Consider the following 26,540-nt stretch of genomic DNA (forward strand, 5'->3'; position numbering starts at 1 on the left):
TATTTTCCTGACACCACACTCCGAGGGCCCTCACCTCCTCCCTGTAGGCCGTCTCGTCGTTGTTGGTAATCAAGCCTACCACTGTTGTGTCATCCGCAAACTTGATGATTGAGTTGGAGGCGTGCGTGGCCACGCAGTCGTGGGTGAACAGGGAGTACAGGAGAGGGCTCAGAACGCACCCTTGTGGGGCCCCAGTGTTGAGGAGGAGATGTTGTTACCTACCCTCACCACCTGGGGGCGGCCCGTCAGGAAGTCCAGTACCCAGTTGCACAGGGCGGGGTCGAGACCCAGGGTCTCGAGCTTGATGACGAGCTTGGAGGGTACTATGGTGTTGAATGCCGAGCTGTAATCGATGAACAGCATTCTCACATAGGTATTCCTCTTGTCCAGATGGGTTAGGGCAGTGTGCAGTGTGGTTGAGATTGCATCGTCTGTGGACCTATTTGAGCGGTAAGCAAATTGGAGTGGGTCTAGGGTGTCAGGTAGGGTGGAGGTGATATGGTCCTTGACTAGTCTCTCAAAGCACTTCATGATGACGGAAGTGAGTGCTACGGGGCGGTAGTCGTTTAGCTCAGTTACCTTAGCTTTCTTGGGAACAGGAACAATGGTGGCCCTCTTGAAGCATGTGGGAACAGCAGACTGGCATAGGGATTGATTGAATATGTCCGTAAACACACCAGCCAGCTGGTCTGCGCATGCTCTGAGGGCGCGGCTGGGGATGCCGTCTGGGCCTGCAGCCTTGCGAGGGTTAACACGTTTAAATGTTTTACTCACCTCGGCTGCAGTGAAGGAGAGACCGCATTTTTCCGTTGCAGGCAGTGTCAGTGGCACTGTATTGTCCTCAAAGCAGGCAAAAAAGTTATTTAGTCTGCCTGGGAGCAAGACATCCTGGTCCGTGACTGGGCTGGATTTCTTCCTGTAGTCCGTGATTGACTGTAGACCCTGCCACATGCCTCTTGTGTCTGAGCCGTTGAATTGGGATTCTACTTTGTCTCTGTACTGACGCTTAGCTTGTTTGATAGCCTTACGGAGGGAATAGCTGCATTGTTTGTATTCAGTCATGTTACCAGACACCTTGCCCTGATTGAAAGCAGTGGTTCGCGCTTTCAGTTTCACGCGAATGCTGCCATCAATCCAAGGTTTCTGGTTAGGGAATGTTTTAATCGTTGCTATGGGAACGACATCTTCAACGCACGTTCTAATGAACTCGCACACCGAATCAGCGTATTCGTCAATGTTGTTATTTGACGCAATACGAAACATGTCCCAGTCCACGTGATGGAAGCAGTCTTGGAGTGTGGAGTCAGCTTAGTCGGACCAGCGTTGGACAGACCTCAGCGTGACAAGTCTTACAATGCATTAAAGCTGCATCATAAGGCATTATACCTGCATCATAAGGCATTATACCTGGAGGCAAATAATGGAAATGGATGATGTTACACATGATTTGAAGAAGGCAGTGAATTGGAGTTGGGTGAGAGGGTGAATGTATCCCTTTTGTTGGTTTTAGATAAGCAGTGACTTAGTAGTAGATGGAGACTGGTATAAAGATTCTATTAACACACAAGGATCAAAGTTGAAAGCTCCCGCATATGTCATCTCCAAATATCTTATCTGCTTCTGATCAGTGTTTTAGGGTGATCAACAAAAGCTGTTTTGAAGCACATGAACATCAAGGTAGGAGACCTGGATTCAAATATGGTTTAAATACTTTCTGTGCTTGATTGAGCTTGCCTTGCTTAATGGACCAATATAATAGTACCAAATGTCAAGTACTGACCATTTGGCATTCCAGGCAGGCTGCAGTGAACACTCAACGTATTTTAAAGATTTCAGATAGTGATGCTTCCTGGGTTCAAATTCTAAGAAAACTGGGACTGATTTACATTTGAATAATAAGAGGATACTTGATAATGGCATTTTAGTCATTATCAACATGTCATGTACTGTTTAAGAAAAGGAGCATTCCACATTTAAATCATTTTGTCCATTCCATTGGTTCATATACAGTTAAAGTCGGAGGTTTAACATACACCGTAGCCAAATATATTTAAACTCAGTTTTTCACAATTCCTGACATTAATCCATGTAAAAACTCCCTGTCTTAGGTTAGTTAAGATCACCACTTTCAAGAATGTGAAATGTCAGAATAATAGTAGAGAGAACTATTTATTTAATCTTTTATTTCTTTCATCACATTCCCAGTGGGTCAGAAGTTTACATACACTCAATTAGTATTTGGTAGCATTGCCTATAAATTGTTTAACTTGAGTCAAACGTTTCGGCTAGCCTTCCACAAGCTTCCCACAATAGGTTTGGTGAATTTTGGCCCATTCTTCTTGACAGAGCTGGTGTTACTGAGTCAGGTTTGTAGGCCTCCTTGCTCGCACACGCTTTTTCAGTTCTACCCACAAATTTTCTATGGGATTGAGGTCAGGGCTTTGTGATGGCCACTCCAATACCTCGACTTGGTTGGCCTTAAGCCATTTTGCAACAACTTTGGAAGTATTCTTGGGGTCATTGTTAATTTGGAAGACCCATTTGCAACCAAGCTTTAACTTCCTGACTGATGTCTTGAGATGTTGCTTCAATATATCCACATCATTTTCCATCCTCACGATGCCATCTATTTTGTGAAGTGCACCGGTCCCTCCTGCTGCAAAGCACCCCCACAACATGATGCTGCCACCCCTGTGCTTCACGGTTGAGATGGTGTTCTTCGGCTTGCAAGCTTCCCCCGTTTTCCTCCAAACATAACGATGGTCATTATGGCCAAACAATTCGATTTTTGTTTCATCAGACCAGAGGACATTTCTCCAAAAAGTATGATCTTTGTCCCCATGTGCAGTTGCAAACCATAGTCTGTTTTTTATGGCTGTTTTGGAGCAGTGGCTTATTCCTTGCTGAGCGGTCTTTCAAGTTGTCAATATAGGGCTTGTTTTGCTGTGGATAAAGATACTTTTGTACCTGTTTCCTCCAGCATCTTCACAAGGGCTTTTGCTGCTGTCCTGGGATTGATTTTCACTTTTCACACCAAAATACGTTCATCTCTAGGAGACAGAACGCGTCTCGTTCCTGAGCGGTATGATGGCTGCGTGGTCCCATGGTGTTTATACGTGCTACCTATTGTTTGTACAGATGACCGTGGTTCCTTCAGCCGTTTGGAAATTGCTCCCAAGGATGAACCAGATTTTTTTAAGGTCTTGGCTGATTTCTTTTGCCTTTCCCATGGTGTCAAGCAAAGAGGCACTGAGTTTGAAGGTAGGCCTTGAAATACATCCACAGGTACACCTCCAATAGGCTAATTGACATAATTTGAGTCAATCAGAAGCTTCTAAAGCCATGACGTTTTCTGGAATTTTCCAAGTTGTTTAAAGGCACGGTCAACTTAGTGTATGTAAACTTCTGACACACTGGAATAAGTGAAATAATCTGTCTGTAAACAATTGTTGGAAAAATTACTTGTGCCATGCACAAAGAAGATGTCCTAAAAGACTTGCCAAAACTATAGTTTGTTAACAAGAAATTTGTGGAGTGGTTGAAAAATGGGTTTTAATGACTCCAACAACTGTATGTAAATGTCCGACTTCAACTGTATTCAATAGCCTAATTGATGTCATAGTGCATGAATCGCAGGATTAAAACAACATCACGTGTTGCACTGTTACATCAACATACAGTACCATTTAAGATTGAGACAAACTTTGCAATTTCACATTGTCTATAGTCTGTACATTCAGTTCAGTAGGCCAAGGTCTAAGACTGGACAGTTACATGAACGAGTACATGAACATGCTGTGCGGACTCCAGACCTGAGTTCAAATACTATTTGAAATGTTTTAATTTCATATTTGAACACTGGTCTATGTGGTTGTTGTCCAGAGAGATTCTTATCACTGCAGAGCTTCAGCCTGGAAACCAGCCATTCTCTGTTGACAGAGTAAACTCCACATGATTTGCTGATTTGCCTCTTGAACTTTGGTCAGGGGACAGGTACGGTATGGGACAACAACCCTGACAACCACCAAGTACTACTGCACTATAGGGTACATGACAGGCCAAACAAGGGAAGTGACATCACTGGCATGAGTAGTGTGCTGCTCACATACCCACCCGCAGTATTCCAAACACACTGGGAACGTTCTGACTGTAGAGAAAGTAGTGGAGTTTTGATAAGGTGATGTCATCATAGAGATTCTATGTAATTATGTGGATGTCAAATAAGTTTTCCATTAAATGTAATACAGAATAATGTAATTGGCCTATGTATGACTTAATAGCTAAGTAGATGTGTAATATATGCTTTATAATATGATATGCAGTTGACGTAAAGCATGACCAAGTTCCACCCCCAAACATGTAGAATATATACAATTCAGTCATAGCTGTAATGCCAACAGGCACTGTGTCATGCTAACACATAGAGCTCTGTTCTCATGAATTGAAGGAAACCAGTGCTCTCCAGAGGATGGTAAATACTCAATGTGCCACGAACCTGCTGCCTCTTAGAACATTTTATTGAAATCAAAAGAGTATTGGTTGTGTATACAGATCTGCAGATGTTATACCAGGTGCAGCAAAATGATTGTTACTAGCTCCAACAGTAGAATAAAAAACATGAGCTAGCACACACCCAGAAAAATGATTTTGTGTGGAGATGCTGACTGATGGCGAATTAACTATAAACTAGCTCCAACAGTGCAGCAGAATGTCTCGCAAATACAATACAAATACACAAATCATCAAAAAATATATAATCAAGAATTGACGAGTCCAATTAACAGTCCAGTGTAGATATTCACTGTTCAAGATCTTACAAGCCTTTCACTGTGTAGCCATCCACACCAATATAACAGATTGCTCATTAAATCTTTCCTTGGTGTCCATGGGAGTACAAACAATAATTAATATGGTTTGTGGCAGAGAACTCTGGCAGATTTAGCTTCTCACATGATTTTATAACTAGGATAAGTCCCACATTTTCAAACTGCAATATTCTGGGCCCTGAATCAAAGGCTATGACTGAAATGGTACACTACTTAAGATCAGCCATTCCCTTTAGTGCAATGCTTTTGACCAGAGATCAAAAACATTGCACTATAGGTCAAAAGTAGTGCACTCTTTTAAGAAATAGGCTGCCACAAGTTTAGCATGATATTTTACCGTTGTTTCACATAGGATTAGGTGGTGCACACGTATCAGTTGACTATATGAAGTACAGTGTCTGGCGCTTATAAGTATGACGATGTGTACAGTGCCAAGGACATTGTACATTTAAGGATGTTTACATCATGTATTCTATCCTTTTCTTTTAGCACTAAATTGATTATTTGATTCAGTCATTAGCGGAGTGCACTGTACTGCAATTGTTAATATGGCCGAGAACATTCACAATGGTGAAACTGATTAACACAATTCATAAAAATATCTGAATTCATAAGTCATTACAATTCACAACTCAGCACAAGTAGGATAGCGCTCCTGATCAGATTACATGATATGCAAATATTATGTAGAACAGGTGACATCCCCTTTGATTATGGGTATTTGTACTGTAATGTCTCTTAAAATACTTAATTGGCAGTCTTTTAGTATGGTCTTGGGTCTGTGCAGTCCCCACTGGCAGTGGAGCTGATAAATGTTCATCAGTCATTCACAGATCCTAATGGCAATTCTTGTGTTATTAAATGCTGATCCAGAAGAGGTCAGAATGCTCAACTGGACAGATGTAAACTTGGCAACTCCATGTTTTACTTTAAAAAAAGGATGGATCAGAGTGGTTCCCTTTTTTGGTTCAAAGTCAGCACATCAATCTTCAGTAGGCCTTAATAAGTCATAATCATTATGTAAAGGGGAAAAATATTACATTTATTGAAAAGTATATATCAATCCACGTGATAGAGAACAACTTCCTAAGAACACTTGTTGAACGACACCAACTTTACGAACGTGCATAAGAGCGCGTTTTAAGTGGCGTGAAATGCCGCGCTCTCGTAGTTTACCATGCCTGTACAGTGATACTTCAAGGTATAGTTTTGTCCATTGTTGTTATCCCAAAACTCGCCCTGGTCATTCCTGATGTACACCGCAAAGTGCACCGAGGAAGTTGGGTCTCGGAACGGAGGTGTGTACAAGGTAAAGGTATAACGCTCACCGACAATATTGTCATCCACAGGCATGGGTATCGCCTGCGCGTCCACAGAAGACAGCCACTCGTTGAACGTGTACCTCACACCAACTTCCCTCGTGCAACAACTTTGAATATTTGTCCGAATCTGCCCACGGACGTCAAACCGGGTGATGGTCACCTTCTCCAGGTTGACGTGGCGCTGCAATACCGTGGTCTCAAAATGTTCAGACTCAACGGGCATCTTGAAAGTTGGGACGAGACGGTCCATGGTCAAGGTGGATTGAAAGTTTATGCACAGGTCCCCAATCGGATACTCTCGGTCCTGTTGTTGAGGGGGAAAGCTCTGCAGTCTTGAAAATACCTTGGAAGGGATTTGCGGTTCTTCTGTTGTGCTGAAGTGCTTCACACTTGCCAAATCAAGCCCCATGGAGTCTGCGAACTTCACCCGTTTTCGGCCGTTATTGGCTATTTCTTCAAAAAGCGTAGCCTGCTTTGGGTACGCGGGCAGGGATTTTGCTCTTCGCCTGTCTTTCATATACATTTCTGGCGGTTCCAATATGCCATCTTTCAACTCCTCATCATGACCATTCTCCGTTGGCTCTTCGTCAATTCCCGATATCATGGTTTTACCTGGATTCGGAAAACATTGTTTGGAATCAGACAGGAGGCCTGAATCAGACATATTGGCAATGCGTCCGTTATGAATAAACACCGGAATAGTTCCAATGATGAAGTTTACATTCCCGTGGAACCTCTCAGTTAGTGTGATACGCCCATTTAAAAGCTCATCGTCCAATTCTGCCTGTTTCTGTGTTCAGCATCAGTCTTTGGAAAGTTAATGCAATTTCATTTCACGTCATTGCAACGTAATAGAGAGAACAATTCGATGTGGTAAAATAAGGAGGCGATGGAATGATGACGTTCCATTTACCAACTAGGCTTGCATTTAACTAATCTGATCTAACAAAGTGGATATTCGTCAAAATCCGTCATGATTTATGTATTGTAACAGGCCCACAATGTGCTTTTATTTTTTTCACCTTTATTTAACCAGGTAGGCAAGTTGAGAACAAGTTCTCATTTACAATTGCGAGCTGGCCAAGATAAAGCAAAGCAGTTCGACACATACAACGACACAGAGTTACACATGGAGTAAAACAAACATACAGTCAATAATATAGTACCTTACCTAAGTCCGATTTGGATAGAGTTGGCTGTTTTCAAGTTTAGAAGAAGTGACTGCAGTTTGTATAAGCTAACATGCATACATTTTTGATGGTAGTAGTCAAAGTCGTTTTGTAATGCAGTTGATTGGTAAGGATGACATAAACCTGCTTTGGGGTTGACATCCATACAAGCATTATGCTCCGTTTTGTACCTCAACATAGTGTGAAATACACATAAACAATAGCCTAAATGTGGGTTAATTTTGCTGGGGGTAATGAGGAGATTCAGGATTTCCCCCCATTGCCCTTTCCCCCACATATTTCCATGGCAATTCCATTGTTTTTTTGTAGGCAGTAACTCTGCAATGACTTGGCCAAAGCCTATGGGGAAATTAATGGTGTTTTTGTCTGTTTTTTTAAATATTATTTATAAACACCAAGAAAGAAGGTTTGTGGTAACACAGGTTTAGGAGATCTTACACATTTTGTTCTATTCATGTGCTTGTTTTGATTGGATAAGTGCTTAAAAATGCATATTAAGTTATGTTAGGTGATGAAGATTATCTCATACAACAAAACCTAATGTAACTTTGTACATTTTTAAGCATTTATCCATTCAAAACAAGCACATAATTCCTCAAGGTTATCTAATTGAACAAAACTTATAAGATCTCCTAAGCCTGCGTTAACCTCAGACTTTATTTTCAGCATTTCCCAGAACCCCATACATTTCCCCCATAGGAATGGATGAACGAACCAGAGGGAACTCATTTCTGTTGTTTAGGACTATAAGCTGGCGAGCTCTATTCAAGCTTACGACCAGCTCACCTGCAGACATTTTGTGAATTTTAAAGCACTTATCCAATCAAAACATGCACATAAAGTTAATAAATGCTTCATAATTCATAAAGGCCATGTTAACGGACTGATATATCATAGAACAAAACGTATAAGATCTCCTAAGCTTACAAACAGCTCACCTGCACAGCACGCTGGAGCGTGTGCTAAAGAGGCATTAGGGTATTGGGCTATAAAGTCATCAAATTATTCATTATCAAAATTGTCTTTATTCAATATTAACAAATTCACGTTTTAATGCCAACATCTACATGTAGTTTGGTGACAATATAATACTGTAGGCTATTTTTGAATCAGAAAATAAATAGACCCACATTCGAGACCCTTTCAAACCCTTGATATGAAGATAACCTAGTAACCTAGATAGAATAGGCCTATACTTGTTTGTTGCTCAAGAATGATCATTACTGTGATTTCAGCCACAAAAACAACAACATTGCATTGATAAGTGATAGCCTTCTGTGTTTCCAGTTGCATCACAGTAGACAAAACCGGTCACAAAATCCATATAGGTCTTCTGCACAGACTTCATGCCATGACATTTGGTTCACTTTGTTGGATTGTTCACCATATTTGGCCAAGCAAGTGGTAATATCTGTTAACATCAACAGCATCTCGATAGTCAAATCACACATTTCATTAAAATGCCTATATTGTTAATCTCTGTGTAGATGATATCACATCACATGTTTCATCCAGAATATGAAAATGACAAGTTTCCTCCTCAGGGGAACAGTGGGTTAACTGCCTTGTTCAAGGGCAGAACAGATGTTTTACCTCGTCAGCTTGGGGATTTGATCCACCAACCGTTTGGTTACTGGCCCAACACTCTAATCACTAGGCTACCTGCAGCCCCACAAATAGGTAAGAACTACTGACACAAACAACCAAAGCTTCCCTGATGACATGCAAAGTCCTAGATGTGGGCTTTATACCACATTTTAATAATGGCCACTTTAATAATGGAACACAAGTCCCTTCACTAATGTTTACATATCGCTTTACTCATCTCATATGTATATACCATTCAACTGTATTTTAGTCAATGCCACGCCAACATTACTCATCCTAATATTTATATATCTCTTAATTCCATTATTTTACTTGTATATGTGTGTATTGTTGTGAATTGTCAGATACTACTGCACTGTTGGAACTAGGAACACAAGTATTTTGCTACCGCAATAACATTGCTAAATGTGTGTGACCAATACAATTTTTCCACTAGATGGTGCTCTATAACTATTCTACAAAGCCACAGACAATTTATATAATGGGAATGCACAGAGGTGGGTTTTGCAAAAGTAATACCCAATCAAAGTATGATAATAAAGTTAGAGGAATGTGACAAATTAGCATAGTTTTGATGGTTTAATACCCACTGTTTCTCTGTGGACCAAAGCTCAATTGTTGATATATGATCAAATAAACTACTTTAAACACATTTTTTTGAATTATTTTATTGAAAAAACAAAAATGGAAGATGTCAAATTACTTTTGAGCAGCTGTAGAACATTCAGTGGTGAGTCCCCCTGCCTTCTAACACCCTAGCAGTTTAAAAGCAGGGACAACCATGATATTTTACCATTTAAAAACACAAACATTGTACTGGTCATATGGGGTCAACTTAATCCCGATTAAAATGGCTCCCAACGTGTGAGTCTCGACACAGCAGTCACTTAAAATCAGTGCAAGAATGTGGCCTATGGAACATTGAGACCAGTGGGTTAACAGTTTTGCATACTGGGTTTTGGGACCATTCGGTTCACAGTTTTGCATATGTTAAAATGCAAAGGTAAGATGTGAAGCACATAAGATATTATAGGCTGCTTTTATAAGCAGGAATGTGAGCTGGAATGTGAAGCTAACTGAAGCCGGTAAGCTTTAGAAAACACTGAGAAGATCTAGCTTGCTTCATAGAATACCGCTAAGATTTCAACCCAATTGAACACTTATGGGAGATTCCGGAGCGGCGCCCGAGACAGCGTTTCCACCACAAATAACAAAGTACCAAATTATGGGTGGTGTCGCATCCCTCAGAGCTCCAGCTGTTCTGGCTCATGGTAGCCCAATGCCATATTAAAAACACCTTGTTTTTTTCCTTTATTTTGGCAGTTACCTGTATTTCAATTTTACATTCTCAATACATGAATCTACATGACTAAAATCTCCATATGTAAATAAGTATTTTATTTATATATACACAGTCATGTGAAAAAGTAAGTATAACCCCTGGAAAGTGGTCTTAAAAAATACATACATAACCAGTCAAAAGTTTTGGACAGACCTACTCATGCCAGGGTTTTTATTTATTTTTACTATTTTCTACATTGTAGAATAATAGTGAAGACATCAAAACTATGAAATTACACATATGGAATTATGTAGTAACCCCCAAAAAAGGGTTAAACAAATGAAAATATAGGTTATATTTCAGATTCTTCAAAGTAGCCACCCTTTGCCTTGACAGCTTTGCACAATCTTGGCATTCTCTCAACCAGCTTCATGAGGTAGTCACCTATAATGCGTTTAAATTAACAGGTGTGCCTTGTTAAAAGTAAAAAAATATATATATATTTCCTTAATGAATTTGAGCCAATCAGTGTTGTGACAAGGTAGGGGTGGTATACAGAAGTTAGGCTTATTTGGTAAAAGACCAAGTCGATATTATGGCAAGAACAGCTCAAATAAGCAAAGAGAAATGACAGTCCACCATCACTTTAAGACATGAAGGTCAGGCAATCTGGAAAATGTCAAGAGAAAATGTCAATAACTTTTAAGGTTTCTTCAAGTGCAGTCGCAAAAACTATCAAGCGCTATGATGAAACTGGCTCTCATGAGGATCACCACTGGAATGGAAGACCAAGATTTACCTCTGCTGAGCATAAGTTCATTAGAGTTACAGCCTCAGAAATTGCAGCCCAAATAAATGCTTCAGAATTCAAGTAACAGACACATCACAACATCAACTGTTCAGAGGAGACTGCGTGAATCAGGCCTTCAGGTCAAATTTCTGCAAAGAAACCACTACTAAAGGACACCAATAAGAAGAGACTTGCTTTGGCCAAGAAACACGAGCAATGGCCAATAGATCGGTGGAAATCTGTCCATCGGTCTGATGAGTCCAAATTTGACATGTTTGGTTCCAACCTCCGTGTCTTTGTGAGACGCACAGTAGGTGAACGGATGATCTCCGCATTTGTGGTTCCCACCGTGAAGCATAGAGAAGGTGTGATGGTGCTTTGCTGGTTACACGGTCAGTGATTTATTTATAATTCAAGGTACACTTAACCAGCATGGCTACCACAGAATTCTGCAAGTGATACGCCATCCCATCTGGTTTGCGCTTAATGGGACTATAATTTGTTTTTCAACAGGACAATGACCCAACACAACTCCAGGCTGTGTAAGGGTTATATAACAAAGAAGGAGAGTGATGGAGTGCTGCATCAGATGACCTGGCCTCCACAATCCCCCGACCTCAACCCAATGGAGGTGGTTTGGGATGAGTTGGACTGCAAAGTGAAGGAAAAGCAGCGAACAAGTGCTCAGCATGTGGGAACTCCTTCAATACTGTTAGAAAAGCATTCCAGGTGAAGCTGGTTGAGAGAATGCCAAGAGTGTGCAAAGCTGTCATCAAGGCAAAGGGTGGCTACTTTGAAGAATCTAAAATGTATTTTGATTTGTTTAACACTTTTTTGGTTACTACATGATTCCATAGTTTTGATGTCTTCACTATTATTCTACAATGTAGAAAATAGTAAAAATGAAGAATGAGTAGGTGTGTCCAAACCTTTGACTGGTAATGTAAATATGGCTATTTGAGCTAAAATCCAACTACATTCATTGATAAAGGTAACCCAATCTAACAAATCACATAAAATTAACACTTTGAATATGTTATGCAATTAAAATAAACAAAAATCAAATTTCCTTATGCGGAAAAGATTGTGCACCCCTACCTTTACCATCACATAAAATTGCTAAAATTTGAATCAGGTGCACCAGAACCGGTGGAAATTATTAGAAAATCATTAGAGTGTAACTTGGGTGGGTCCAGCCTTCCAAAAAGATTAGAAACTTGGTCTGGTTTGGTCTTAACCAATTCAGCCCAAGAACTGACCGAAATATGCTCATAGAAGTCTCTAAGATCCCCAAGGTAACGTCAAGGGATCTTACAGGCCTCTCTTGCCACGATTAATGTCGAAGTGCATGAGTCAACTGTCAGTGCACAAACTTGGTCTACATGGGAGGTCAGGAAGAAAGAAGCCTCTTCTCTCAAAAAAGAAAATCAAGACACGACTGACATTTGCCAGACAACACTTGGGTAAAGACCAAAACTACTTGAACAATGTGCTCTGGAAAGATGAGTCAAAGTTGGAGTTGCAATGCCAGAAACTATGTTTGACGAAAATGAAACACTGCCTTTGAACAGAAGAACCTCTTACCGACTGTAAAGCATGGGTTTGGTAGCATTATGGTTTGGGGCTAATTATGGAATGGCTGAGTCAAGGCTCAGATCTCAATTCTGTCGAAATGCTGTGGGGGGACTTGAAGCAGGCCGTGCATGCAATAAAGCCCTCGAACATGGCACAGTTGAAGCAGTACTGTAAAGACGAGTGTGCAAAAAAGATTCCCAGTCGATGTAAGAGACTGATAGACAGTTACAAAAAAATGACTACATTATTTCAGCCAAAAGGGGGCAACACCAGCTATTGAAGCTAGGGGTGTACTTGTTTTTTCAGCACTGGAATTGCATTTCTGTACATTTTTATGAATAAATGATTGCAAAGTAATCATTCAGTGTCATTGGTTAAACTAGGTTACCTTTATCTGTCAATAGTGTTAAAGTGAAGATTACATATCCATTTGTCCATATATGTTAAAAAATATATTTTAAAAATCCAGGCGGTGTACTTACTTTTTCACGACTGTATATATCAATATGTAAATCAGGAGAGGAAAATGAAGGTTAACACAATAATATGCCTTCATTGACATGATGCCGAGCGATTGGATGAAAAACATTAAATCAATCCTGTGTACTATAGTACTGCATATGAGGTGTACAAATCCCAAAAGGCAGCGATGGTTTCTCAGGGATCAAACGCAGGCTCTGTAGCTGTCATTCTGAAGCCAGTTATATTGATTGACATTTGATTTGCAAAGGTGACGAACGGATGGCGCAGTCACTTCTCCGATGTGTACATTTGGTACATCACAGTGACGACAGCCGCAGCCAAACCAGGGATCAACCAGTTTGTCCACCAACTGTTGAGGAGTGAGGAACAAGAGCTCACATACAATACATCAGTAAAACCGTCAGCTGAAAGGGTACAGAAGGTGATAAAACGCAAATGTCATAGAAAAAAGCAATGTTGGTTCCCCATTAGATCACTGCAACAAATAGAAGATATACTTTATTCATCCAGACGGTAATTTGTCATCTGCTATTCCCCAAACCCTCTGGTATACACACAAACATTAGGTTGGAGAAGCTGGAGCAGAGAATTCTAAACAAACATGAGGAAGCACATTTGCTTACATAAACACAAGCATCTGAAGCATCCATTACTCACGCAGATGCAAACTTGCAAGATTAAATTGTAAATTGATTTAAAACAAAAAAACTGGAAAAAAAAGCATCAGGGGTGCCTACATACCTAGAGGTTTCCTTGAGTGGTTCCTGCAAGAAAATAAAAAAAGTCCACAAATATTTACATGTATGTCTCAGTATCTTTGAGTAGGCCTATCTTTATGATACATTGTAAATGTTTCATATGTGCTGTACATGTCAACTACAGGTGTTTTCAAAATGGCTCTTGAGTAAGGCAGCTTTCTGTCGAAACCTAACACCTTTGTATGTGTGCTGGAATATGAGTAGCGTAAATTGTCACATTTGAGATACAGTTGCCTGATATCCACATGAATTTGTTTTACTTACTGAAGGTTTGTCAATCTTCAGTCGGTCATCCTACACGATTGAGTGAGGGAGATAGAAGAAGAGGGAGAGTGGGAGGAAAAGAGAAAGGTTGTTTATTATGCTATGAGAGTTGGCAGGTATTCAACAAATATAGGACCAGGCATTCCTTCCCCTTTAGATTACACTAGATGTGTAAGAAGCCTGAGAACTAAATTATTTCTATCCTCAGCAGAAAAGCAGTCTACCAAAACAAACTAGACAGATTTTTTTGCAATTAAGTGTCACATCAGCCAACTGAAACCAGAATGATTAATTAATCATACCATTGCCATGATGTAGCCTACCCATGTTATGCTGTGAAATCTAACATTTCACACTCGGAGGTGTCTATTTTAGCAGAACTATGGGACCACTGAAACTTCCTACATAATATCATGGTTATCTGCATTCAATCAAGATGACATCCAGAGAATAAAAGGGTAGCCAATGGCATTCAATGAAGACAACAGGGCAGAAAACACAATCACAATACCCTACACTGTTGTGTTCAGCCAATCTACTCCACTCACAGTGCCAGACTTGTCTTGAGCAGCGCCTCACACTCAATAGGTCACAGGAAGACCAACCAGGTCACCCGTGATACAAGTCAGTATTCAAAGTTCATCCATGTCTGAGGAAATTGGGATATGATGTGGAAACCGGCCACTAGGGGGTAACAGTCTTACCTTCAAGTAGGTTTCAATTTTGCTCGGGCGTTGAGGACGGTGATGGCAGAGGGGTGTAAGCATCTGCCTCTGATTCCAAAGGTTGCAAGCTCGTATCCAGCAATAGAAATTTGTTTGACATTTTTGTTTTTAAGCCCATCCCAAACCTTAACCATAACCTTAAAAATGTGGCCTACATTTAACCTTAAAAACACTTTGAAAGTTTATGTTTGATAAAAATAAATGAGTGTCTAATTCTGACGTGAGACTGTGAGCTGGCACTGTGCAAGGGCCTGTGCGGTCGCTGTCGAATAGTAACTTTATGGTTGTCTATGGTGTTTTGTTTTTATCTGTATTCTAACAATCTAGTCCCACGCTTCTAAAGAGAGATGAATTGTGCCTGCTTGCCCTGCTAACTCTGAAATAAAATACAACTTATAAATTACTTGTTCCTCTGGGATTAATTAAAACAAACACTACCAATAGAATAGAGGACTGGGCATGCCCCCATTTTCATCGAGAGCTTCAAGTTCCTTGGTGTCCACATCACCAACAAACTAACATGGTCCAAGCACACCAAGACAATCATGAAGAGGGTGCAACAAAACCTATTCCCCCTCAGGAGACTAAAAAGATCTACGCGAATCCAGCCTTATTGAAGCACCCCCAGATCGTCACCGATCCTCCTCCAAATTTCACAGCGGGTGCGAGACACCGTGACTTGTAGGCCTCTCCAGGTCTCACACTCACTATGAAATTTGGTGGAGGGTCACTGATGATCTGGTGGTGCTTCAGCTAATGCTTCTTTGCATTATTCGAGATCTTTTTTGTTATTTTGACCAGTTGTCATTTTCTGCAAATAAAAGCTCTAAATGAAAATATTTGAGATTTGGGAGAATATAGAATAAACCAAAATATGTCATTTTACCCAACCGCATACCTGTAAATAGTAAAACCAAAGAAACTGATAATTTTGCAGTGGTCTCTTAATTTTTTCCAGAGCTGTACACTCAGTTTATTAGTTACACCCATTCAGTACTGGTTTGGACCCCCCTTTCCCTCCAGAACAGCCTGAATTGTTCAGGGCATTGATTCTACAAGTTGTTGGAAACGTTGGTCCATGCTGACGCAATGGCATCATGCAGTTGCTGCAGATCGGACGGGGGTACATTCATGCTGCGACCAGCCCATTTCCATCTCAATGTTTTCCCACTCCTCTATTGTCCAGTGTTGGTGATTGCGTGCCCACTGGAGACGCCTTTTCTTGTCTTTAGCTGATAGGAGTGAAACCCTGTGTGGTTGTCTGCTGCAATAGTCCATCCGTGACAAGGACAAGTTGTGCCTTTCGAGATGCCGTTCCGCGCCATTATTTTCCTGTTTGTATCCTGCCTGTTAGAGTTCACGATTCTTGCCATTCTTCGACCTCTTTCTTGTTTTTGCCCACAGGACTGGATGTTTTTTTGTTTGTCGCACTATTCTCAGTAAACCCTAGAATGGTGCATGAAAAGTCCAGGATGTCAGCCGTTTCTGAGATATTGGATCCGGCCCGCCTGGCACCAACGAACATACCACGCTCAAAGTTGCTTAGGTCACTCATTTTGCCCATTCTAACGTTAAATCGAACACTAACTGAATGCCTCGATGCCGGTCTGCCTGCTTTATATAGCAAGACACAACCATGTAAACTATCCAGTGAGTGTATTATCGATGGCTTACATCAAATTGGGGCGGCAGGGTAGCCTAGTGGTTAGAGCGTTGGACTGGTAACCGAAAGGATGCAAGTTCAAACCCCGGGCTGACAAGGTACAAATATGTCGTTCTGCCCCTGAACAGGCAGTTAACCCACTGTTCCTAGGCCGTCATTGAAAATAAGAATTTGTTCTTAACTGACTTGCCTAGTAAAATAAAGGTAAAAAAAATTTTGGGGGGTGGAATATTGGCTGTATGGTTCATAAATTATAGTATATTTATTTTCCTTATCTCATGACAATTTGATGAAACCGCAAATCTTTCAGGCAAACAATGTTTCCTTTTGCTCATGGCTGTTGGAAGGTGTACCCCGTGGTGGTACAGTGGTGTACCCAGTGGTGTAGTGGAGGGTAACTGTACGTGAAACACGAGCTACGCATAATTTTTATTTTGCTCGCGTTTACCCCCACCTTTAGTGTAAAAATGCATTGAAAAGTTTAGGGAGTGTTACTTTACTCACCGGGAACAGCAATTAGTGCTTACCCACCTATTTTCTTTACTACTACAACATCACTGTATATACTCCTTTCTGTCCAATGAGGTAATTTCTGATGATTTATGGGCCAGGCCCCTTTTGGCTCAAGAGCACCCCCAGAGGCAAACGTTTTCTTATAGACTATAAATACAATAAAAAAACAGGTCTAAGGTACGGAAGGAGTGCTTACTGGATGCAGTTCACCAATGACCATGTTGGCAGCCATCTCCCTGGCATCTAAGGAGTGTCCGACATCTTCAAAGCTCTCTGTGGCATCGCCGCCGGCCTGCTCTCTCAAGACCTCCTCTCCACCTGGGTGCTGTAATATACAAGTCAGAATCAATCAATTTAGGCTTAATAAATCGCATTCTAGGTGTCCATTCCCATTGTTTTGCACTAAACCTTGATGCTAAGCTGTAGCTATATAGACAAAACCACATCTTGGATCAGTGGTTCTCTGTGTTCAGACTAGGGCAGGGATTCTCAAACTTTGTCACTCAAGCCCCCCTTCCAGCATTGGGGAAGATGTCATGCCTGCGCCACATCAACTTCTATGGGCACAAGCACTGTTCACACCCGTCTTGTTGGCAGAGGAAAAAAAGTTGTTCGCGTATTTCCTGTAATTCTGAACATTTTTACAGAGAAAATGTTAAAGCAAATTTTCTTGCAATTCTATACATTTTGCCATGTCCAATGAGTATTCATATGATATTTGACTGACTAAAACGTTACAACTAGCCCATGTCAGCTATAAAACATTAGCTGACATGGGCTAGTTGATCTGAACATTTCTGAGAAGTTATAAATAGCTCAGGTATGCAATGACTGACATGAGAGGAAAACTGATGATGCACTTCCTAATTTCGAAATTGCACCTAAGGCTGTTACGGTGACCGTATTACCGCCAGACACGAGTCATGACCGCAGTCAAATTCCAGGTGAACGTTTAGTCACGGTAAATAGGCTTCTCCAAGCTCTGATGCTGCTGATGGTCATTAGTACCAAACTTGCTGGTAGCCTGGTACTTGGCACTCTATTGTCCTTCTAATATCAATGCAAATGTATTTGAAAAATCTAACCAAACACTCCATGATGTTGCACATCTTTTCTATAGGCTATGCAACTGTGTGAGAGAACAGAATTTTGATGGCCTCTCTAGGATCCCATCAGCTTTATATGGCTAGGCCTACGATATTTGTTATCAACTTTCCTAATGTTAAGCACATTGCATCAACTTACAACAGGAGTATAGCCTACCAGGCTGGCATGAAAATGAACCAAATCAAAACTAATTTCACATATTATTTAGTATATGTAAAGACAATATTAAATAAATAATTATCTGATGGGTGACAATATTAGCCCATCACAGTTGAATGATGCACACCTCATGTAGCCTAGCCCATAGGCCTATATGCTTTGATAAGGTTTGTATCACAACTAAAATGGCCAAATAACTTACAACCAGTGTAGAGTCTAACTGGTATACATAGGCAGCATGTGAGTTTAAAGTTTGGGGAAGATAATTTGCACCATAAAAATGCACCTTTATAATAGAGCATTAAATACATCAATCACATTTGTGGTCACTTTTCAGAACAGTCACACTTATAGCTTACTGCGATGTGTGCATTGCTGAGCTTATAATGTGAAGAAATAAACTATTAGGCAAACAACATTTTAAGCTAAACATTCTGATCTGTTGCATCAGCCTCATTGATTTTAAAATGTTTTTTTGATGAGTGGTTGTATTCATTTGGGATCTATAGCATCCCACAACTGTCCCAGTGTATGTTTGGAATATTTATTGACCAATAGAATAGCTCAAGTTTTGTACTATGGGGGATAGTAGATTGACATAGGCTAGTGGTTTTGCGGTTTATTAGGCCTACTCATCTTGTTGGCTGACGAAATGTAGGCTAAATGTGGACAGTTCTTCTAACATCTTCAATATGCGCCTCGGAATTCGATAAGAGGGACGCGTGCAGTTGCCTCCACGATGTGTCCGTCTTCACTTGTAGCCTACTTAGCTGATATGCCTGTGAAAAGGACCCCATCAAGTGACGGGCATTGGCTAATAAGAATTGAGAATTCTGAGAAAGCCACGTGAGTGAGGTTTTTTGGAGCTCGGCAGCCATGAGAAGAGAATTACAATTACTATATTCAGCCCAAGGGCACAACGGCCACAAAAGGCATTTTTCGGGGGCATTATGGCCACACAAGGGGGATGCCGCTAGGAAATTCAAGGCATGGTGAGAATATTATCAAATGCTTGTCAAAATTGTGAATGAGACTGATGAAGTGTGCGCAGCCTGCACAAGAAACAAAACAGAGCGCATGCCTTTCATGCAACTTTTTTCAAATCATTAGTCGAATCAGTCGGCCTTAGAATGCATTAAAAATGTAAACACATAGCCCAACATTTGTATCACAACTAAATTAAGGAGGAGCTGTTTCTTTGTTAACTGCTCAACACAGAATAGCCGTATGTGTGCACTTCTTTGGAAATCGTGAGGATATTTTCTCCATTCTCTTTTATTCAGCTATGTTCAATTGTATTCTACATACAACTACAAATAAAGCCACGGAATTCTAAGCAAATCTTGTCTGCTTAATGAACTAGTGTAGCCCACAGCCATACGGCAAAGCCATATCAGGGCCCAACATAAGGACAACTCAAAGTATGCTATTCTCTTCTTCTGAAATAGACTATTTTCTTTAGACCCTTCTAAAATAAATAATGGATTTATTGTGATGTGTAGACTATATTAAATGGATTTATTTGACTTTGTAAAATGAAGATGTTCCAAAGGTCTGCATCAGTGGCTTGTAGGCTGTGTGGAAGCCAGGAGAATGTGTCATGGTCAATTACTGAGAGACCGGCGGTTATTTTCTTGACAATCACCGGCTGACAAAATTCCATGACTACCACAGCCCTAATTGCACCTTGTGCACTCTACTAAGACAACTTTCAAGAGTAAGAGTAAGTTGGGGGGCGCACAGTTTGGGAACCACTGGACTAGGGTGTCCACAACATTAGGTAAATCTGTAATTTTAGTATCCAAGTTTAAATCATATTTAAATCCTCTTTCAGCAAAACCTATTCTGCTAGTTACATGCGTTATTCAAGACACAGAGGTATAGCATTTTTTGTATAATATTATAGAAACTTGTGAAAAAATCTTGAACACACACCTATATTTGGAGACTGGAAACAAGTGGAAACCAATGGAACAGTAAGAATTGACATGCTTGACCTATTGAGTGTTATTGGCCTAAATAAGAAATCCACAAATTTCCCTATAAACTCGTGTAAGGTAGCCTCGTGGAAACACAACTGAATGCTATTATTTACCCTACTCAAATTGAACAATGTAGAATAGTACTTCATTGCTCTTCACTACTTGGCTTCCAATCCCCAGAAACAAACACACACCATATTTTGGGGGAACACAAGGTCAGCAACAGCATAGCTCTGGAGAAGCCCTGGAGAAGTTAAGGAGAAGCCCTGGAGAAGTTCCATTTCTTGCTCAAGGGTAAAACAGTAGTGGATATGGTCTGAAACCAGAAGCCTTCCAATTGTCAGTTCAGTTCCTACTCTTCATCACCCAAACTGGGACTTTAACCAGCGACCTTCTGGCTAATGGTCTTCCTTCATCACCTCTGAGCTACTTACCCTGTACTATCTGATTGAAAGATTAAATTAATCTGTAACCAGGACAATGTGTGAACTCGGATAGGAATTGTGACTTGCCAGGTTTTGGGGATATTCAGTGTCCACGATTGAACCCAGTCTTTCAAAGGACGGATCAGAAAGCTTGCGGACTGCTTTACTTGTCTAATTGTGATACTATTTTATCTGCCCTTATCTTATTGTCCATAGACTACAATGTAATAACAATAAACTAGGCCATCCAAAGTGCAAAGAAACCCAGGAGAGAAAATATATCAAATTGTATTTGTCACATACACATGGTTAGCAGATGTTAATGCAAGTGTGGTGAAATGCTTGTGCTTCTAGTTCCAACCATGCAGTAATATCTAACATGTAATCTAACCTAACAATTTCACAACAACTACCTCATACACACAAGTGTAAAGGAATGAATAAGAATATGTACATAAAAATATATGAATGATGGCCGAACGGCAAAGGCAAGATGCAGTAGATGGTATAGAGTACAGTATATACATATGAGATGAGTAGGGTACGTAAACATTATAAAGTGGCATTGTTTAAAGTGGCTAGTGTTACATTACAGACATTTTTCCATTATTAAAGTGGCTAGAATTGAGTCATTATGTTGGCAGCAGCCACTCAACAGTCTGATGGCCTTGAGAACTTTCCACTCTCTCCACTACTGTCCCTTCAATGTGGATAGGGGGCTGCGCTCTCTGCTGTTTCCTGAAGTCCACGACAATCTCCTTTATTTTGTTGACATTGAGTTTGAGGTCACTTTCCTGACACCACACTCCGAAGGCCCTCACCTCCTCCCTGTAGGCCGTCTCGTCGTTGTTGGTAATCAAGCCTACCACTGTAGTGTCATCTGCAAACTTGATAATTGAGTTGGAGGCGTGCATGGCCACACAGTCGTGGGTCAATAAGGAGTACAGGAGAGGGCTGGGAATGCACCCTTGTGGGGCCCCAGTGTTGAGGATCAGCGGGGTGGCGATGTTGTTACCTACCCTCACCACCTGGGGGGCGGCCCGTCAGGAAGTCCAAGACCCAGTTGCACAAGGCGGGGTAAACAACCTAGAACCTAGCTAGGTAAACAATGAACCTAGCTAGGTAAACAACATGTAAGATCACACACATGTTAGTTGGCTGGCTCGTTAGCTGATGGGTGCTAGTTAAACCACAATGAACAGTGCCAAATCATGTCATTACTACCCTGCATAAATCTGCTGGGAGCTGACCAACCAAGTTCAATGTTAGCTAGCTAACATTAGGTTCTAACTTGCAAAGCTAATGGATTGGGGATATGAATAACACCACCATACACACAACGTTAGCTAGGGAGCCAGCCAGCTAATATTAGCTAGCTAACAGTACACTTTAGATTAATACATGTAACTAGCTAGCTCGGTAAACAATGAACCTAGCTAGGTAAACACCATGTAATATCACACACACACACACACACACACACACACACACACACACACACACACACACACACACACACACACACACACACACACACACACACACACACACACACACACACACACACACACACACACGTCACAACATTAGCTAAAGTTAGCTAGGGAGCCAGGCAGCTAACGCTAGCTAACAGTGCACGTTAGCTAGAGATATGTAGCTAGTTAGGTAAACAATGAACCTAGCCAGGTAAACATGTAATATCACACACATCACGAGCCAGCCAGCTAACGTTAGCTAGTTAAACAACAATGGATAATAACGTTATACACATCGCGTTAGCTAGGGAGCCAGCCAGCTAACATTAGCTTGCTAGCTAACAGTACACTTGAGCTTGAAATTAAACAACTCTTTCAAAATTAGTGTAATATCTAAAAATGGAGCTAGCTAGACTATCTTACCCGTATACATCATCATGCATGATGGACGGGTCTCCCTGTTAGGGAACCATGCCACAAATGCCCTTAGTTTGAAGACGTAATCCGGAAACAGGTGTTTTCTCCATCTCCTTAGCGGTCATACTCTAATTCCACTGATTTCAAAACTTGATCCTCCAGAAAGTGGAGAGCAACACTTATGCAGCTACATTTAAAAAAGCTGCATTCGACAGGATTAACACAGACTGAGCTCAAACAGACAGAAGCCTTCTATTTGGCAGACCAATCCAAACTCCTCTCTCGGCATGTCCAGCCCACTAATTATCTCAGCCAAACATGGCTAGTGGGAAGTTTGCTTACTTTTTCTGTGGTTTACCAAGAAGGCTCGAAGTTTAACAATTTTATTCGTATTTACAGATGAAATACAAGTGTGTTATTAATGGACATGAATGTTCACATGTTCCAGAAGGCATTTCTGCTAAAGAAAAATTATAAAAAATAATTTAAAAAAACAACATGCAAATGGCTATCCTGTGAAGTCGTGACTTGCGACATAAGCCTAGTACCTGAAACGGGGAAATGAGAGGCAATTTAGCATTTAGGATTCTTTATCTGTAATGGTTATGATAAATAATCCATTGTTGCATGCGGTTGGCATATTGATAAATGCGCAAAAAAAATAAAAAATCCCAGTGAGGGCAGCTTACTCAAAAAAGAAAATCATGGGAGTACTCAAACAGTCACTAAAGTTCAAATGCCCATCTCCAATTGCAATTTGACATTTATTGCGATTAGATACTGGGATTTTATTGCAATTCAATGTTCCAAACATATTGCTCACCATATGTCTGCTGCAGAGGGCCAAGAGAAAACAAGTTGATCAGTCATGGAAATATAAGTGCTGAAAACAAAATAGCTCCTTATTTAAAAAGAAGATGGAGAACAAGCTATGAATGAAAAAAAATACTGGAGTTTTGATGCAACTGAAACAAAAATAATATTGCAATATTGTCAAAACGATACATTGTCGTCGTCGTCGCCCCCCCCCCCCCCATCACTATTGTACCAACCTGCACCCAGGTGTAGACATAACATGTACATGTAAATCTGTGACACTCAGATTAGTATGATCCGCTATGTTACGTTTTGTTTGGTATAGATTAAATTTGTGAATGTCCATCATCCATTTCATATGATACATGTTACAAATTACAATTCAAATGATACGAATTGCAAATCGTACAATACGTTACAAATTTGCCAGACGTCAAATATGTTACAATGTACAATTTGTTAGGTGGCCAACGTTAGCTAGGCTAGGGTTTGGGATAAATTGAAGGTTGTGGGTTAATGTAAGGGTTAGCTAACATGCTAAGTAGTTGCAAAGTAGCTAAAAAGTAGTAGTTGCAAAGTTGCTAATTAGCCTAGCAAAAAAATATTTCATGATGTGATTTGAAACACGCAACCTTTTGGTTGCTAGACAATCGCATTATATGCTAACCTATCCTCCCCGACCAAACTCTTTCGTTTTTGGCGTAACCCTTGTAAGTCTAAACCCTTAGATCATGGAATTGTTTTAAGATTGTCATAAAATGTATAACTTAGCCTCTTGATTTAGAATTTTAGGCATATACATTTTTTTTTAATGAAACACATCAAATAACATTCATATAAATGACAAAACTAAGAGATAGAAGACGTAGGATTTTTTTTTTATACCAATGTTTGGTCACCTTACTTTGGCACATTTTACCCACCATGCACATACTTACATTTTTTTTTTTTTTACAGCCTGGTACTGGGTTGCCTTTAGATGACTCTCCTGAAGCTTGTGTGTATTGTAGCAGAACAACCGACACCTTTGTGTTCATGGGAGTCTGACCTTTCGATATTGGTGACATATTAGTTTGTAGTTCATATGGGTCGGGTTTTACAGACAATTTCTTGACAACTTTCTTGTCCGGATCCTCTCATGTGTAGAAAAAGGCTGTGGAAAGAGGGTTTCAACTGCAGCCTAGAGGCCTTCATGGGTCCAAAAAGTTGGACCTAGGGCTTTCCCATCTGGGCCGATATGCATAAATATATATTTTTTTAAATATAGAGACAGGTTCCGAACAGACCCAAGGACAACTACACTCGTTCCGTATAGACCTGGTCGGGTCCAGACTCGGTCCAAGTGAGAGAAGCAGAAAAGTCCAATTTTAAGCTACTTTATTATCCAGAGCTGATAAAGCATGAGGGAGAGGAGGTAGCAGGGACCGTGATGTCTGTGTAGGCTACAGGAATGTGTGTGAGTGAACAAGGAGAGACAGCAACCAACCAAGCTTACTCGCACTATAGTAGAATAATAGCTGCTATAACTATGTCATTTATCATCCAATATGACTTCGTAGTACCTGTCTTGACTGTATAAAACCAGGAGAAGCTAGTTAAATTAGCTAGCAAGGCTAATTGAGTCTGCATGCACTTTATTGTCCTACTCAGTTACAAACAACTCCATTCAGAATATAAAGTAGCAGCCTAGTTGTTGGCTCTTGGTCATTGTAGCCTATCCTTCTCCTTTAACTATGAATTCCATCTTCCTCCATTGATTAGATGTCTCCTAACCTTTGCCCTACACGGAGGCTTTACAACAAGCGACACGCACAATTCATGAAAATCAAAGAGTAGCAGCATAAATTATGCCATTTCTCTCCCTCTCTCTCTCTAATGCACCAGCCTTACGTAACCATACCAAACATAACATAGGCTATCACACTAATTTGACTGATTATGTTTACTTTGTTACGAGTCGTTCGAGGCCAGGCTGATACTTTTTTTGTTTTACTCTAAAATTCGTGCGTCGTTCTCCCTATCCTCACATAATGAAAATGTATTTATTGACTTCGCACACAATAGTACGAAATGTTGCCATGGATAATTACCTGTTGGCTATGGCTATTATGGATAGGCATATATTAAGTCAAATGTGATGGGCTGTAACATTGGGGGCTGCAGGTAGCCTAGTGGTTAGAGCGTTTGGACAGTAACCGAAAATTAGCTGGATCGAATCCCCGAACTGACAAGGTAAAAATCTGTCATTCTGCAACTGAACAACGCAGTCCCCCTATAGATCGTCATTGTAAATAAAATGTTGACTTACCTAGTTTAAATAAAGGTTTAAAAAAACATGAACTATTCGTGTAGCACAATTTTCTCACCTCCTCCAAAAATGTGGTGACATCGTAGACTTTATGGTTGATTATAATCCATGTACTCTTGAATGTATTTCGTTCCTCGATTTCCGACAATCGGTAGTATTTTACAGTGTGTCCGTTCTCGTCTTTATCATCCATTTATATTTTCAATAAATATATCTGATATGAATGTGAATCCAGAATGTTACAACTATCAAATGATTCGAAGTAAGAACAGAGTTCAGAGTTTTATTGTAGGTCATGGTGCGTATCAGGAACCGCCCATAGATTTGCCCATGATTGCGGTGATTGGTTATTTTTATATTTATTTTTCATTCGGAGGCTCTCTTATTGGTGTAACCCATGTCAGTCTGTCCCTGAAGAGAAAACTCATTCATGATAATGAGTAGGCGAAAGTTCATAAAAGTTCATCTCGAGGACCTATGTCTTACGCAATAAAACAGATAGGCATGCCTTTCTACCTGTGCATTGTGTAGGCCCATTGCATTATTACCCAAAAATATGCTAACAAATAACGAAATGGGAAGAGAAAAAAAATAATAAGAAAAAATATATATATATAAGGATATGGGGGACGTGCGGCTCTAACTATTTGTTCTTTGGGCTACTCTATATTCTAATGTAAAACAATAAATACATACCAAGCAGTATACTGTAGGATTTATGGGCTTCAGTAAATGCTATTGATTGATTATACATTGGTTGGGTGATTAAACATCCACACCAGCAAATCCAATATTTCGAGCTGAAAGATGATGGCCAAAGTTTACACATGATGTAGCACAAAAGTTTAAGTC

At 40.4% G+C, this 26,540-nt stretch overlaps 2 protein-coding genes across 3 annotated transcripts; both read right to left on the bottom strand.

Moving 5' to 3' along the window:
- Positions 1 to 5,745: 5,745 nt before the first annotated feature.
- On the bottom strand, positions 5,746 to 6,951 carry LOC135523157 (protein phosphatase 1 regulatory subunit 3G-like). Its single transcript, XM_064949881.1, has one exon. The coding sequence runs from the start codon at positions 6,810 to 6,812 to the stop codon at positions 5,967 to 5,969; it is 846 nt and encodes a 281-aa protein (XP_064805953.1). The 5' UTR covers positions 6,813 to 6,951; the 3' UTR covers positions 5,746 to 5,966.
- Positions 6,952 to 10,244: 3,293 nt separating this feature from the next.
- On the bottom strand, positions 10,245 to 25,994 carry LOC135522609 (cytochrome b5-like). Of its 2 annotated transcripts, none has more exons than XM_064949036.1 (5): positions 25,747 to 25,993; positions 17,196 to 17,324; positions 14,099 to 14,128; positions 13,818 to 13,840; positions 10,245 to 13,425 (listed from the first exon to the last, which is right to left on the bottom strand). In XM_064949036.1, the coding sequence occupies exons 1-5, from the start codon at positions 25,879 to 25,881 to the stop codon at positions 13,344 to 13,346; spliced, it is 399 nt and encodes a 132-aa protein (XP_064805108.1). In that variant the 5' UTR covers positions 25,882 to 25,993; the 3' UTR covers positions 10,245 to 13,343. The 2 variants fall into 2 exon arrangements, with proteins under 2 accessions (XP_064805108.1, XP_064805109.1); XM_064949037.1 differs by lacking the exon at positions 10,245 to 13,425 and adding an exon at positions 13,435 to 13,551 and having other exon boundaries at positions 25,747 to 25,994.
- Positions 25,995 to 26,540: the final 546 nt, after the last annotated feature.

The sequence above is a fragment of the Oncorhynchus masou genome, chromosome 30, assembly GCF_036934945.1.
Source record: "Oncorhynchus masou masou isolate Uvic2021 chromosome 30, UVic_Omas_1.1, whole genome shotgun sequence".
Taxonomy (NCBI): Eukaryota; Metazoa; Chordata; class Actinopteri; order Salmoniformes; family Salmonidae; genus Oncorhynchus; species Oncorhynchus masou.

What these genes read in the sequence shown, in the direction of transcription:
- LOC135523157 (XM_064949881.1), bottom strand. Translation starts at nt 6,812, where the DNA reads ATGTCTGATTCAGGCCTCCTGTCTGATTCCAAACAATGTTTTCCGAAT.
- LOC135522609 (XM_064949036.1), bottom strand. Translation starts at nt 25,881, where the DNA reads ATGGATGATAAAGACGAGAACGGACACACTGTAAAATACTACCGATTG. An exon ending in TCACCACATTTTTGGAGGAG is followed by an intron (nt 17,325 to 25,746) that starts GTGAGAAAATTG and finishes TGTATATTACAG; the next exon opens with CACCCAGGTGGAGAGGAGGT. An exon ending in CCACTCAAGGAAACCTCTAG is followed by an intron (nt 13,426 to 13,817) that starts GTATGTAGGCAC and finishes ACTCCTCAACAG; the next exon opens with TTGGTGGACAAACTGGTTGA.